The 16,924-nt window shown below is 38.5% G+C and overlaps 1 protein-coding gene across 47 annotated transcripts in view; it reads right to left on the reverse strand.

The window, feature by feature from the left end:
* The window catches only part of PARD3 (par-3 family cell polarity regulator), a 717,421-nt gene that overhangs the window by 148,498 nt on the left and 551,999 nt on the right, over positions 1-16,924 (reverse strand). For all 47 annotated transcript variants that reach the window (XM_045361920.2, XM_045361921.2, XM_074001408.1 and 44 more), the window contains one exon: positions 13,010-13,252. In XM_045361920.2, the coding sequence (XP_045217855.2) occupies positions 13,010-13,252 (243 nt within the window). The remainder of the gene's footprint in view (positions 1-13,009; positions 13,253-16,924) is intronic.

A 16,924-nucleotide genomic window follows, 5' to 3' on the forward strand; every position in this document is an offset into this window, starting at 1 on the left:
AATCAGTAAGTTCTGAAATGGCAAACTTTTTTCCTTTTAAATAACATTTTTCTTCATGCAAGATGACATACTCTTATTTTTAAAACAGATTTTCACAATTCCAGAATTATATGAAGTCAACATGAAACTATAGCAGTATTTTTCACAGAGGTGATTTCTAATTATTTTACATGCCACTATTTGTAGCTTTTGAAAATTTATAAAGAAACTCACTCTTCCACTATTAAGTACATTTTTCCATATAAATTTATAGTATAAATAAGATTTTAGGGGGATTCATTTGAGGGGAACTTAGAATAACTACTTTCTATTCTAATGCTGTTGGAATCAACACATGAATCACATCAAAACAAAGTTTAAGCAAATCTGATTTCAAAATTGGAATTAAAAACAATCTATAGTAGAGTTTAAAAAATAAAGATTTACTAACTGAAGCAGTGTAATCCTTTCATCTGAGCTGCTGGATACACTTTAAAGTTCAGAATATCATATCTTTGAACATATTCACTAATTATTCACTAATTCAGACTTTATATTATTCCGTCTACTTAGATGGACATTATCAATCAATTCCAAGTAGTGAAGCTTTTGTCCGAATTTGTGCACATCCAGGAAATCCTCTGGCCTCATGAACTTGGTATTCACCATTTCCTCTGGATAGTCTGCAGCTTTGGTCATGAACTGGGCTCCATGGGCTTCTGTTCTTTCATTTGCTCCACACTCGGTGAGGCCCCAAACCCCGGCAAGGTTACCATAGCCGGAGCAGGGCCAGGCTGGCCTCTCTTGGAGGCAATCAGGACTTTCAGTTAAAACAAAGGTGATAAAGAAGTGCAGTCTCAGGCTAAGATCAGTTCCTTGCCTGTAAGTAATATTTAATTTACATTTATAGTCTGTAAAAACAGTTAAGCTGCAAGAGACATCCACCTACCTCACCAAAAGGAATCACCTTGGAGACAACTACCTGGTCCCAAAGCATTTTGTTTTAGGAACAAATATTTTCAAATCCTTGTATTCTTAAAGAGTCAACACAAGACCCCCTATATTGTCTATGGAATAGAACTAGTGATGAAAGGCATAAACTGATACAGAAAATCCAGTTTAAAAATATCTGTGAGTTTTACAGAAATGTATATATACACTAATCTACATTAATTCACTCTAACATTGGAGTCCATTTTATGCAATGTCAAATGCATATTCAAATAGTTATTACATAGCCATAGAACAAACGAATTATCTAGTTACTTTCTGTTCTGTAACGATACAGAAAGTTTATAATTTTCACATTTCTATGTACACAACTGTTTTAATGAAAAATGCTAAGGATATCTCAACTTCCTTGATTGGAAAAGAAAACGGGTATCTTCTAAAATCAACTACTGCATCTTCTTTAGTTACACAAAATCAACCAATGGGGAAAAAAATGGAAGAAGAAATGAAACAACAAGAGAAAGAAAGTAATCAAATAATTATTTACACCAAGGACTTAGGGTACCCAAGGAAAAGCTCTAGAACATCTGGGAAGTTAATTTAAAACTGGATTGTGGATTTAGGGCTCGATAAAGTCTCCTAAGAAGTTGAAAATGCATCTCACAATGGGACTCCACATAAATCCTCATGAATTTTTATTAATAGTTGATTGATATTCCATCCTTATGCAGAAGCAAGGAAGAAAATAACACGAACTTAAGATCACAAAATACCAACAAGATTGGTACTTGAAGCCATAGGTTTGGACTATCTAAAGGACAGGAGAACCAAGCGATTAGGTCGAAATAGAAAGATGAGCTATCGTGCCAAACTGCACATGAAGCAGAATCTTGGAGCTTTTGTTAGAAGGCTACAATCAAAAGAAATTCCAGGCAGCTCAAGGAGATTTTGATGATGGAACAGCCTAAAATATCTTTAAAGACCTAAAAGTTCAGTGGCCTACGAAGGGAAAGACATTAAAACAAAAATGCAGATACTCTGCTGGAGGATTATTTGCCTGCTAACGACCAAAGTCTAAAACAGTTTTCACTTATCCTCATATTTCTGCAGAATATTTACACTTCCTCTAAGGCTAAAATAAATATATAAATAACCCCCATTACACATTACTTCTACAAACAAATTGTGGTTTCGGGCAATGTTAATCAACAAAAAGAATTAAACAAGAAGTCTTTAAAATTAGCCATGACCTTATTTATGGCTTCATTACTTTTAAGATTTCATTTGTTGGGTGGTTTATGTCACCTCAGCCTTTAATTTCATTGCTGCATCTCTAACTATATTAGAATAGCTTAATGGATGGTGATTGCTTGTTTTTAACTCACCAAAATTTAACATTTGCAAAATGTATAACACCAAGGAGCCACGTAATTCACCCATGTATTAGATGCAATTGGATTTATCCCTTTAAACTGATCCTCTAGTATGATGTGAACCAATATGACACAGTCTGATATAATTAGCCCGAGACTGGACGTCTTACAGCCCATAAACACCATACTGAGGGCTTAGACTGCATCTTGGAGACAATAAGCCACAAAATTATTTTAAGCAAGGGAATGACATGGTCATATTTTGTTGCAGGTACAAAACTCCAGGTACTAGGTGAAATATGGACTTGTGGAGAACAAGACTGGAGATGGGAGAGGGGTCAGGAGACGACCATCAGTATCCATGGGCTGCACGACAGAAGGAGAGAAGGATGTAGAATTACTTATAATGGCTTTGTCTCTGACTGTCATGGGGGGAAGCAGGCTACAAAAGAAAGGCTCTGGCTTGAGATGTGTGGGTTGTGATTGCATTTGCTGAGATTAGGCAGATGAAACTAGAGGAGGTTTAGAATGAAGAATGATGAATTCTGTTTTAGATCGGTTGGGATCAGGTGACTGATAGGCACAGGAAATGTGCATTCCCAGCTGGTGGTGCTGGAGAAATCTGGGGCTTGTAAAGAGAAAACTGGGTTAGTGAGATCATGCCTAATGGTAGTTAAAACACCAACCAAGAAAAACATACAGGAAATAGCAGAGGTCCAGAGCTATTTCCCTAGGGAATCCAAAATCTAAGAGGAAAAAGTGGAATAGAACCTCTGAAGAGACAACTAAAGAATAGTTCAAAAGGGCACAGTGGCTCACACCTATAATCTCAGTGCTTTGGGAGGCCAAGGTGGGAGGATCGCTTAATCCAGGAGTTTAAGGCAGTATAGCAAGACCCTATGTCTACAAAAAATTTTAAAAATTAGCTGTGCATGGTGGCACATGCCTGTGGTCCCAGCTACTCAAGAGGCTGAGGTGGGAGAAGCGCTTGGGCCCAGGAATTTGAGGTTGCAGTGAGCTATGATTGCACCACTGGCTCCAGCTTGGGTGACAGAGCAAGACTCTCTCTTAAAAAAAAAAAAAAAATGCCACCGAGTAATCTAGAATGCAAAGGACTCAAGTTTCATTGAATCAGGCTTCTAGGAAGCCATTAGGAAACAAATACATGATGGATACTGCAACCAATCACCACAAGTGTATTGCCTTGAGACAACACACATTTATTATATTATAGTTCTGGTGGTCAGAAGTCTGAAATGGGTTTCACTGGATGAAAATCAGGGCCAAGTTCCTTCTGGAGGCTTGAGGGAAGAATCTGCTTCCTTGCTTTTTTCCAGCTACTGGAAGCCATCTGCATCCCTTGGCTCGTGGTCCTTTCCTCTGACTTCAAAGCCAATGGGGCAGCATCTTGAGTTCCTTTCTGACTCTGCCCCTTCTGACTCCCTTTTTCACTGATAAAGCCTTGTGATTACACTGGGCCCAAAAGGATAATCCAGGAAAACCTCCCCATTTGAAGGTCCTTTTCGCCTTTTAACATTCACAAGTTCCAGAAATTAGGGCGTGGGCATCTTTGGGGAAGCATTATCATGCCCATCATACAATGAGAGGAATGAACCAGAGATGTGGGAAAGAAGATCCGGCAGTCTACATCAAATGTACTAATTATCTTTCAAGAAGTTTGAATTAGAAGTGAAGGAGAAAAACAGGGAAGCAAATAGCTAGATGGTAAAAAGGGAATTTTTCTTTTTATCTTTTTGAGAGACAGAATCTCATTTATCGCCCAGGTTGCAGTGCAGGGTCTCATTCTGTTGCCTAGGCTGGAGTACATCGGTATGACAATCATAGCTCACTGAAGCTTCGAACTCCTGGATTCAAGTGATCCTCCTGCCTCAGCCTCCCAAGTAGCTGAGACTACAGGTAGGTGCCACCATGCCCAACTCATTTTATTTTTTGTAGAGACGGGGTCTCACTGTGTTGCCCAGGCTGATTTCGAACTCCTGGGCTCAAGCGATCCTCCCATGTCAGCCTTCCAAGTAGCTGAGACTACAGGTAGGTACCATCATGCCCAGCTAATTGTTAACTTTTTTGTAAAAATGGGTTTTCGCCATGTTACCCGAAGTGGTCTGAAACTCCTGGGCTCCAGCAATCCTCCAGACTCACCCTCCCAAAGTGTTAGGATTACAGGCGTGAGCTGCCACACCTGGCCAATTTTTTTCTTTTTAAACAGTAAGGTAGACATTAACACGTTTACATGGAAGTTCTAGTAGAGAGGCAGAGGCTGAAAACAGGGGCTCAGAGGGAGACACTAACGGAGCAGGTGCCTTGAAGGGGTGGGGCTGGGATCTGGAAGACTGTTTAGAGAGCTGGCCTGGAAGGAGGAAAGGTGATCTTCAGCTATTAAGGAGAGGCAAGTGGCCCAGGTACACATGTGGATGGGCTAGAGGTCTGGAGCTGAGTTGTGTTGAAGGGAGCAACAAAGTTTGGAAGAGTTGCTAGCACGAATGGAGAAGGAGCTACCCAAGTCCAGAGATATTAGTAGACAGCCAAGGACACTGAGATCAGGTCCAGGTTGGATGGAGCACATTAATTAGCAAAGGCACCAACTTACAGAACTCACATTACAATGAGATTGACTACCTTTGAGAATTACTTTCTCACGTTTCAAGAAAAGCAGAGGTAAGTAATACTAAACAAACATAAGTAGTATTTGACTTTTTGAGTAGCAAATGCAACTTTGTTATATGACCCAACACTTCTAAAAGAGCACATGCTTAATAAGTGCCTATATCTAAGAAAATTAGTTTTGTTCTGTGTTTGCCAGGCTTCCTTTTGACACAACCAGATTCTGATTATAACAGGAGGGGAAAACAAGTTCACAAAGGTCTTTTCTTTTAAAATCGACATTTTTCTCTTTAGTGGTAAAATGCATGCAAAAAGCATGTGATTATGGTATTTATGTTTCCATTAAGGTGTCCTCAGCAAACAGGGGGAGTCTAGCCTACTATTTTCTTGCTATTTAGATTTATAGTGACACAGTTCCTATTTTATTCCCATTATATTTGAGGACAATGCACTCCTGGTGACAAATGATTGCATAGTGACAGTCAGCAAATGTCCATTAAAGCTGTCTTTCTGTAGAATATTTAACTACAGATTCTGATCTCTGGATATAAAAATACAAATTGCATGGTGTCCTCAAGCAAATAAAAAACCATTATTGACCAGGATTTTATCATTTCTTTGTTAAGAATTTAAAGTGTACTAAACTTTCCAAATTAGAATTGTGTAACCTATAGGAAAAGAAACTTTCTGGTGTCAAGAGACACTGAACAGGGACCGGGCACGGTGGCTCATGCCTGTAATCCCAGCACTTTGGGAGGTCGAGGTGCGTGGATTACTTGAGGTCAGGAGTTCGAGACCAGCCTGGCAACATGGTGAAACCTTGTCTCTACTAAAATTACAAAAATTAGCCAAGCGTGATGGCACGTGCCTGTAATCCCAGCTACTCAAGAGGCTGAAGCAGGAGAATTGCTTGAACCCAGGAGGCGGAGGCTGCAATGAGCCAAGATCACACCACTGCACTCCAGCCTAGGCAACAGAGTGAGACTCTGTCTCAAAGAAAAAAAAACAAACAAAACAAAAACACTAGATAGAATGAAGTTCAGGAATATGATACCTGCAAGATGACCTTTTAAACAAAATGATTATTTGATCATAGATGAACAATGGTCATTATAAATGCCAGTATAAAGCTATGTCTAACAGAAATGATAAATTATTTCACAGCTTCACTGTTAACAGTAACAAACTAACTCATACTGGAGTTCCAAATTGTTTTTTTGTTAGCCCAAGAGTAATATTTTCCAAAGAATGGCTGCATCAGAGTCACCTGGGGTACTTGTTTAAAATGTGGGTTTGTAGTCAACTACATCTACTGAATCAAAATATCTATGAGGGGAGGTCAAGATCTGTGAGAAGTGCTCCAGGGTCTTTCTACATATGCTAAAATTAGAAAAACCACTGTTTTTTCTAATTTTACTTTTTTTTTTATGTTTTTACTTTTTAGAGACGACGTCTCACTCTGTCACTGATTCTGGAGTACGGTGCTATGATCATGGCCCACTGCAGCCTCCAACTCCTGGGCTCAAGCAACCCTTCCACCTCAGCCTCCTGAGTAGCTGGGACTATAGGTGTGTGACCACCATGCTTGGATAATTTTAGTGTTTTTTTAGAGACAGCATCTCACTGTGTTGTCTAGGATGGTCTTGAACTCCTGGCCTCAAGTGATCCTCCCACCTCTGCTTCCCAAAATGCTGGGATTATAGATGTGAGCCACTGTGCCTAGCCTTTATAGTTCTTAAAATCATGATTCAGGCTTGCCTGTCCCTCTAAGAGAAAACTTGATATAAACAGAAATACCAACACTTTAGACAAGGTTTGAGACATTCAAGCCTCCCTATTTCCATGGAGTATTGCAAACTCAGACTCAGTAAGAATTTCATGAAAGCAAAACATGAGGAACTTCAAAGAATTTCATGCAAGTACAAAATGAAAACCTTCAAATTACCAAACGAAAGGCTGGAATTGATCAAGACTCGGTCAGGTCCTTATACCATGACCCGTCTGTCACTCTCAAATAAGACGTTTCATGCTACCCAACATTTACTTTTAATCTAAATATTTATATTATAGAAGCCATCTGGAGTGCCTTATCCTGAATTCAGTAACTCCTAATTTAAAGAGAAACAGTTCATGATGTGATGTAATTTATGGAGAATACTTAGGAGACCAAGCTATTTAATGAAGGAAGTGGCATCAGCAGAACTGTATTCCCACACTCCTATATCTATGTTAAGTATAAAGAATCAAACCTGTCTTTACTGATTTCAGTTTTATTCCTTGCTTGTTTCTGCATCTATGTGGCGATGCTGAAAGCATATGTGCTTTCCTGAGAGTAAAAGCCCATTTCCTAAGTAACAGTTGCAACAGCACACAAATAGTGCTGATTATAGACCATGCTCAGTGTGAAGTGCTTTATATGTCACTGACACAGTTAATCCTGGGAAAATCTAATGAGGTAAGTACCATTATTATCCCCATTTTATAGATGAGGAAAGTGAGGCAGAGACTTTACACAGCTGATGGCAGAAGAGCCCAGAAGGAAGAGCACGGTGTGGCTCACGTCTGTAATCCCAGCACTACGGGAGGCTGAGGCAGGTGCATCACTTGAGCCCAGGAGTTTGAGACCAGCCTGGGCAACACAGTGAGACCCCATCTCTACAAAAAATAAATAAAAGTAGTTGGGCGTCATGTCATATGCCTGTAGTCCCAGCTACTCAGGAAGCTGAGGTGGGAGGATTGCTTAAGCCCAGGAGGTTGAGGCTGTAATGAGTCCAAATCATACTCCAGCCAGCCTAGGTGACAGAGTGAGATCCTGTCTCAAAAAAAAAAAAAAAAAAAAAAAAGAAGAGCCCAGGATCAAACAAGCATTCTGGCTCCGTAGTTCATTCTCTTGTACATTGCACTCAACTGCTTCTTACCGTATAGCAGAATTGTTGGTGGAAGTAGGAGTTATCAGAGGGTAGCAGTGTCTTAAAGAATTGAGAATAGCTGCTGGCGGACATTTGATTGGTAACATCTCTTTAACTAGATGTATAACAAAATGAAAGGCAGAAGAGCTAATTGAGCACCACTGGAGAATACTGCTCATTACTTAATTTCACAAAATATTGTGGGAATTATTTGACCAGCGTCTAGTACTCCAAAATGTACACAATCTTGATCAAAAGACAATGATTCCCTCTGGGCTCTCCTGTGCACAATTCATTATACAGATGGTCCTGGACTTGCTATGACTCAACTTAAGATTTTTCAACTTTAGATAGTGCAAAAGTGCTAACTATTCAGCAGAAACCATACCTTAAGTACCCACACAACCAATCTGTTTTTCACTTTTAGTACAGTACTCAATAAATTGTACAAGATATCCAACACTTTGTTATAAAATAGGTTTTGTGTTAGAATAGAGGATTTTGTCCAACTGTAGGCTGATGTAAGTGTTCTGAGCATGTTTAAGATAGGCTAGGCTAACCCATGATGTTTGGTAGGTGAGGTGTATTCAATGCACTTCCAACATGTTATTTTCAACTTATAATGAGTTTATCAGGACAGAACACCATTGAAAGTTGAGGAGCATCTGTATTCAGAATGGTTTTTGGCTTCATGAAATAGAAACCTGATTGCAGGTAACTTAAGTAACAAATTCACTTTTCGCAGGTGACGAGAACTAGAAGAGCTGTTCACAGGACCAGACTGCTACCCTCTTCCTTCATGTAGTCTATACCTTTAGAATCAGGGAAAATGGCAAAGGACAAAAGGAGTCAGTCCCATTGCACTCAGGAAAAGACTAGCTTTATAGAAAGTCCCTATTCTAGGTCTGTTCCTCACTTAGGAGTCAGAACTATGTCACATGGTCCCCTCTTAATGCAAGGGAGCCTGGGAAACTTTTAGCTAGGCACTCTGCTAGCCAGAAAAAAACTGGGATTTTTTTTTTTTTTTTTTAAGAGACAGAATCTTGTTCTGTTGCCCAGACTGGAGTGCAGCGGCACAATCGTAGCTCACTGCAGCCTCAGATTCCTAGGTTCAAGTGATCCTCCTGCCCTGGCCTCCTGAGTAGCTAGGACTATAGATGCATGCCACCACGCCTGGCTAATTTATTTTTGTAGAGACGAGGTCTCACTTTGTTGCCTAGGCTGGTCTCAGATGTTGGGCTTCAAGCAATCCTCTTGCCTTCGCTTCCCAAAGTGCTGGGATTACAGGTGTAAGCCACTGTGCCCGGCCTACGCCAACATTTTTGTGAGTTTTAAGCCTTGTTATTCATATCAAACACAAGGATAGGATCTGCTTCTCTTTAGCATCAATCCAACGTGAAAAATCAAAATGTTACCCACGACACTAATAAATAGTAGTAACAATGACACTGTGACTACAGCCTACAGTTCATGTGATAATACAATTAAACAGACATGGGACTATTTCTAGACATAGAATGATGCTATCTTATAAGAAACATTTTATAAGTAATATGTGGAAATCGAGAAAATGTCCCATTTTGACACCAAATTCACTGCATTTAATAAATCATCCCTGGCTATTTCCATGTGGGGCTACCAGATCCATATTTCTGACTATAAGATCAATTAAACTGACTAAGCAGTGAAATGTAGAATACTGCTTCCTCCTCACCGAACAATGAAAATCCCAGAACAGATGCAGGCTACACATCAGACTGTCAACTGCCTGCATTCCCATGAAATCCAAAAATTTGAATAGTAAAGGTCATTGGACATCAATTGCAAACTTTGGTGAAATTTAGTCAGTTGACAGGAGTTTCTCTATTGTGTCTATTCTTCATTCAGGAAATAATATCTGCGGAGTTCCAAGTTGCATGTTTCCACTTGAATAATTACTCTTCAAAAACATTAGTATAAGCATATTCGAGATCTTCTTACAGGCGTGTTAGTTCACTGTCTGAATTTGGGGTTACACACATGAAGGCACCATGGAATGCTATTTTCACTGTCTCTGGTTAATGACAATAGAAGTGGGCTGAACTTCATGCACACGTGATGTCCCTGCGGGAGGTGCAGGCCAAAGGCTGCTGAACAGGAACATACAAGAGAACTGCAGAAATTTAACAGAGAAAAGGGATGGGCAAGACCGTGGGGGTCGGCAAACAAACCCAGATGAACCTGCCATAGAGCAGCCACCACCATATTCATGATTTGTGCAAGAGTTTAGATTTAAGAAACATTACTGGCCACATTAAGTTAATGTTGTTCATTTGAATGTAATGGCTTTGCCATTTCATTTGTATTTAATTTGTAAAGATGTTTGGCTTTATGGTTGTATAATGGTTGTCAACAGAAGGAGTTTAGTCCTATTTTATTTTTATACATATTTAAGTAACATTATAATCAAAACAATTTAGTTCAATACTGCAGTAGTAAGAGATTGTCTTTCCTTAAAAAAAAAAAAAAAAAAAGAATTCCTATACTCCTCAAGTCTGAGAAGCACTTTTCTATAGCTTTCTCTGTGACAGGAACAGACAATGGAGGTGACACCATGACATCGAAGTCAAATTCACATTCTGTTAAAGGTAGGTGAAGAAGTGCTTTACAGGTACGATCATTCCCAGCTTTTTGGATTAGTGACATCAATCACTGTTTAATGGACATCTTACTCTCTGCAAAAATAATAATTACAAAAAACTAAAGTTTCCACAGTCCTTTTTCTTAAAAGTATAAATTATGTCTCTCCTGAGTTGGAAGCATCTTACAAATTATCTAGTCTAATCACCCTTCTGGGGCACAAATGCGTAAAAGCATAAGAGGTCTGACAGCTGCTGAGGCTGTGCTTGAGTTAGGCTGAGAGGGGCTTTTGAATACAGCAATGTCTAAGATGTGATTCTGAGTTACTTACTGTTTGGTGTAACTCGTCCTCACGACTAAAGTCTCCTTCAGAATGTTTCGCTGAGTGGATTTTGGCAGAAATTAGGAGGCTGAGTTTCAGTTTGGGGTTAGCACAGTACAGGGTAGAGACTCCAGGTGGGGATGCTGGAGTCCAGACACAGAGGCTATTCTGAGCATGTAAGTGCGACTGAAAATTTGCAGACATTTACATGCAAGATTTAGACTCTTGTAGGGCACTATGATTTAAACTGGGGTTTAAAGGAAACACTTCTGGGCCCCAGGAGCTGGGAAGACAGAAGCCATCTGACTCCTGCCTCTGATGTCATGTGGGACTTCTGAGCTGTGTAAAAAACTGCTACGAGGAAGTCTACTATTTTTCAGGTTTTCAAACTGGATGTGGAAGGTGCTGAAAATGATGAGTGTTTTTATCAATGATCAATAATATGTCAACTAATTTTTTTTTCACTTCCTCCAAAAGTTACTAACTGACAACACCAGTGTTCTGGTGTCCTTTCTCCCAAGAAAAAAATTCCAATGGGACATTCATGACCTTCAAATGCTGTGTGACCTTCTATAAGCAGCATTCACAAGTATGGCAGAAACCAAGTAAAAGCTTTTAAAGAAAATGTCACTGTCACTGATAATAATTTTATTCTTTGGATCCTGACATATCTGTGGTTAGATAATAAGCAAGTGAACCTTCTAGGTGATCACACCAAAGGGGTCTAAATAAACCTCCTATGTTAACTTATGTTATTCAGTCATTATAGTCAATATCAAACAGATTTACAGATTTTCATAAGACCATAAGGAAAACCTAAAACCCAACAAAAGGAAAACAAAACAAAAAACAAACAAACAAAATACTCTGGCTATAGCATTTCACCTTAAGATCTGGCTTCACATTTGCTATTTTTAAAAATACTTCCTCCTGGGTTTGCCTGAGAGTTACCTGTTGCATCTGCAAACCTCTATCAAAAACAGCTGGAAGTAGCTAAAATAGAAACTGGGTGTAAAACACAGCAACCAATAACACATGGATACTATGGATGAAGTAATTCCAGTACGTCTCTAGCCTTGCGAGGGTTCTTACAGTGCCATCCCCAGGACCAATGGTACCAGCATCAAACCTGGACTTGTGTAAGAAATGAAAATTCTTGGGCTCAACCTCAGACCTACTGAATCAAAATTTGGGGAGAGTCCATCAGTGCGCATTTTAAGAAGCCCTCCAGGAGATTCTGACACACACTAAAGCTAAAGCACTAAAGCTTGAGAGCCCCTGGTTTTAATGAAACCTGATATTCATAATGTTCAAAGTCCAGTTCCTAAATAGAGCAACACTTATTAGAAATCATTATAAGAGACGATGGGCTGAGTGTATCATTTATGACAACAACATGCATATATATGTCTGATATAAAAAGAAATTATTTGTGAACTAAACTCCTCATGGTGCTTGAACATACAAACAAAAGAGCGGGAAAAGATCTATTTAAAATTGCTTCAGTTAAAATTTCAAATAAATATATAGCCATTAAAACACAATTAACAGATAAATAAATACTCAAGCTGAGGGATACCCCAAATGCCCTGACATGATCGTTACGCATTCTATGCATGTAAATACTACATGTATCCCATCAACATGTAAAATACTATGTGTCAATTAAAGAATACAGTTAACATTGCACTCCTGTGTGCTACACTGATATACATAATTCAGACCTGTGGTCTATGGCTGTTAATAAGTAATCTGTTATACTACACTATTCTTCTCATTTACCAATTCTTTCATAATATAAAGTTATGCCGCCTAAAAAAAAGTGATCCATCTAAATCATAATTGGAACAAATCATGTAATTCCTCATCTACTTAACTGCCACACCTAGAGGCTCTCCTAGCCATAAAAGGACGTATTACTTAAGTACAAGAGTCATAATTTTAAGTTGGGCTTTTTATTTGAGTTATAAACTAGAGGTTGGTTCTCAGGTATAAAACCATCTTAGGAAAAAATGAAATATGTTGGAATCATTAGAAAAGCCATCAAAACCTCTGCTGATCCTTCCATTAGGTTTCAATTTGTGTAAACTCAATACTTTTAGACACAACAGCTTTTTAAAGGCCATTAATAAAAGGCAATTCTGGTTTGAGGATTGATGAACGGTCTACTCCCTTGTCAGAAGCTATATAAAAGTTGATTTGGAAGCAATACCATGATTGCCCCTGGCGCCTACCTGTCTACAGGTGAGGGTTTGGAATTCCGTGGCTTCTTGACTTGGGCATACAAAGCATCCATCATGTGCCCTTCTCGTGGGCTCTGAGGTCTAGCGTTGAGAGCCATGGAACCTTCATAAGAAGAAACTCCCCCATACATCAATTCATCTTCACAGCCAAACGTCCGATGAAAATCTTGGATTTCAGCATAGTCACGCTCTCGAGCTTGTCGTTCCCTAAATTCTCGAGTTTTGGCTTGAATCCTATGAAATCAGAACAAAGCTGAAATAAGAGAAACCTTTCCTTTTCGAGGAACTGCATATAGAAACATTCATTAAAATATGTTGTAAAATGTATTTTATTTCATGCAGCTATAGAAGATCAGCGGTGTAAATGATAGGTCATACACATTGTAGATTGCTAAGTAATGCTATGGATGCTCAAAAAGAATAATTTTAGATACCCTTTGTTCATGTCAACAAGATTGCAGTCATAATTTAAATCTTCTATTTTTTTTGAGACAGAGTCTCACTCTGTTCCCCAGGCTGGAGTGCAGTGGCCTGAGATCTTGGCTCACTGCAACCTCCGCCTCCCAGGTTCAAGCGATTCTTGTGCCCTAGCCTGCCAAGTAGCAGGGATTACAGGTGTGCACCACCATGCCTGGCTAATTTTTGTATTTTCAGTAGAGATGGGGTTTCACCATGTTGGCCAGGCTGGTCTCAAACTCCTGACCTCAAGTGATCCTCCCACCTCAGCCTCCCAAAGTGCTGGGATTACAAGTGTGAGCCACCGTGCCTGGCCATAATTTAAATCTTAAGTTTAAATTTTCACTTATTAACTAGCTTTAAAAACTCACAAGGGGCCAGGCGCGGTGGCTCATGCCTGTAATCCCAGCACTTTGGGAGGCCTAGATGGGCGGATCACGAGGTCAGGAGATCAAGACCATCCTGGCTAACACGGTGAAACCCTGTCTCTACTAAAAATACAAAAAATTAGCCGGGCATAGTGGTGGGCGCCTGTAGTCCCAGCTACTCGGGAGGCTGAGGCAGGAGAATGGCGTGAACCCGGGAGGCGGAGCTTGCAGTGAGCCAAGATCGCGCCACTACACTCCAGCCTGGGAGACAGCGCGAGACTCCATCTCATAAAAAAAAAAAAAAAAAACCTCACAAGGAACAGATCATTTCTGGCATCTACTTGGATATTACTCATGAATTTGTTTAAGGCAAGAAATAATTTTTTAAAAGTTACATACACTTTGTATATGAAAATGTTTATATGTAATATATATATATCTTACTCATTATTAATACACCATAAACATTCAACATACTACAAAGCTTAAACATGAATCTACACTATAACTCTTCATTACTGGCAAAAGAGGATCTCAGCTTAATGACATCGACTCTGTCATTTTATGGGATGCATACAGAAATGGGGAATCCTTAAATTAAGGAGTAGAAGGCATGTATCCAATCGAATTCTGAAGTAAAACTTGCCTACATTACAACTAAGAAACAAACCTAAATGTTCACCTTTACTGAAGCTACATTTAGTTTACTATGATTTTACTAAACTATTTGGTACAACGTCCTTTTCAACTTATAATATATTGACATAATTTATACCCTAAGTCAATCTTAGTTACCTGGAAATAATTTTTAAACCCTCAATAGAATTTTAATGGAAAAAAATCTCCTTTATATACTTACAAATTTAAATATACATTTAAATGCAGTAAAATCTTACTTCTACAAAGCAATACTTTAGACTGAGTTTAATCTTTTATTGCAGTTATTTCTTTTCATGTTTGAATTAGACCTCTGTTAGCATAAACAATACATAAATACATATTCAAAAAAAATCCAGAAAAGATACCAAAATCAGATAAAGACAGCAGCAAAAAAAAGGAAGAAAGAAAAGAAAGCTATAGGCCAATATTCCTCATGAATATGAAAGCAAAAACCCTTAATGAAATATTAGTAAATGAAATTCAGCAATATACAAAAGAAATTATACACCATGACCAAATGGTGTTTACTGCAGAAATTCAAGCCTGGTTCAATATTCAAAAATCAATTACTACAATCCATCATATTAAAGAAGAAAAGTTACATGATTATATCAATTGATGCAGAAGAAGCATTTGACAAAATTCAACACCCATCATGTCAGAAAACCTTCAGAAAACTAGAAATAAAGTGAAACTTCCTAAACTTAAGAGCATCTCCCAGAAGCTGACAGGTTCCATCACGCATAATGGGGAAGACTGAATGCTTTCCCTATGATAAACTGAGGATGTGTGCTCCTACCACTGTAATTCCACATAGTGTTGGAAGTTCTAGGCAATGCAATAAGCCTAGAAAAGGAAATAAAAGTACACAGATTGAAAAGTAAGAAATAAAATGCTTCTTACTTGCAAATGACATGATGATCTACATAGAAAATTCCAAAAAATCTACAAAAATCTCCCAGAACTAAAAAGCAAGTTCAACAAAGTCAGATGATACAAGATTAGCATATAAAAATCCATTGTATTTTCCATATGCTGGCAATGAACACATAGTCACTGAAATTAAAAATGCAATGCTATTTATAAACCCTAACAAAACACAACACATAGATACACATCTATAAGCCAAACTTTAGTTTATGTAGATCTGTGTAAGATATATACGTTGAAAACTACACAATGCTGCATCAAAAACAATTCAATGTAATAAAATAGTTTTTTCAACCAATGGTGCAGGAGCCATGAGATAGCCATAGGCAAAAAGAAAAGGAAAAATAAATGTCATACCTTACTAAAAAATTAACTCAAAATGGATCACAGGTTTAAATGTAAATGTAAAAGTATAAAATATAAGAAAAAATGTAAGGAATTCTTTAGGAACTAGTGCGTGGTGAAGGGTTTTTAGGACTAATACCAAAATCATTATCCATAAAATTTTAAAAGTATATAAATTGGACATCATCAACATAAAAAAACTTTTCCTCTGTGAAAAGCTCTAATTAGAAGATGAAAAAAATAAGTACAGACTTGAAAAAAATATTTGCAAGACACATATCTGACAAAGGACTCATATCCAGGAAATATTTTTTAAAATACTCAGTCCCTTTCACTCGGCTCATACCTGTAATCCCAGCACTTTAGGATGCAGATGGGGGCGTGCTGCTTGAGCCCAGGAGTTCGGGACCAGCCTAGGCAACACAGTAAAACCCTGTCTCTACAAAAAATGCAAAAATTAGCTGGGCATGGTGGTGCACGCCTGTAATCCCAGCTACTCAGCTGAGGTGAGAGGATTGCCTGGGCCCTGGAGGCCGAGACTGCAGTGAACCATGATTGTGCCACTGCACTCCAGCCCATGTGACAGAGCAAGATCCTGACTCAAAAAAACAAACAAAAAACAAACAAACAAAAACCTTGAAACCTCAACAATGAGAAAACAATCCAATTAGAAAATGGCAAAAGACACAAAGAGATGTTTCACTGAAGAGGAAATATGGATGACAAGCATGTGAAAAGATGTTCAATACCACCAGCTATTAGGGAAATGCAAGTAAGACCATGATGAGCTATTACTACACACCTGATTGGTTAAAATAAAAAACAGTGACAATACCAAATGCAGCCATGGATGTAGGTAAACTGGGCTTCTCATACATTGCAGTTGGAAATTTAAAATGGTACTGTCACCCTGGAAAACAGCCTGGTAGTATGTTTAAAAATTAAACATACACTTATCATACTGTCCAGCAATTGTGCCTCCAGGTACTTATTCCAAAGGTGTGAAAACTTATGTCAAAGCAAAAATCTGTATGCAATTGTTCATTGACAAATATTACCTTATTTGTAATATTTAAATATTGGAAACACCCAAAATAGCCCACAATAGGGGAATAGTTAAAAAAAAAAAACTGGGGTGTGTTCATAT

The sequence above is a fragment of the Macaca fascicularis genome, chromosome 9, assembly GCF_037993035.2.
Source record: "Macaca fascicularis isolate 582-1 chromosome 9, T2T-MFA8v1.1".
Classification (NCBI taxonomy): Eukaryota; Metazoa; Chordata; class Mammalia; order Primates; family Cercopithecidae; genus Macaca; species Macaca fascicularis.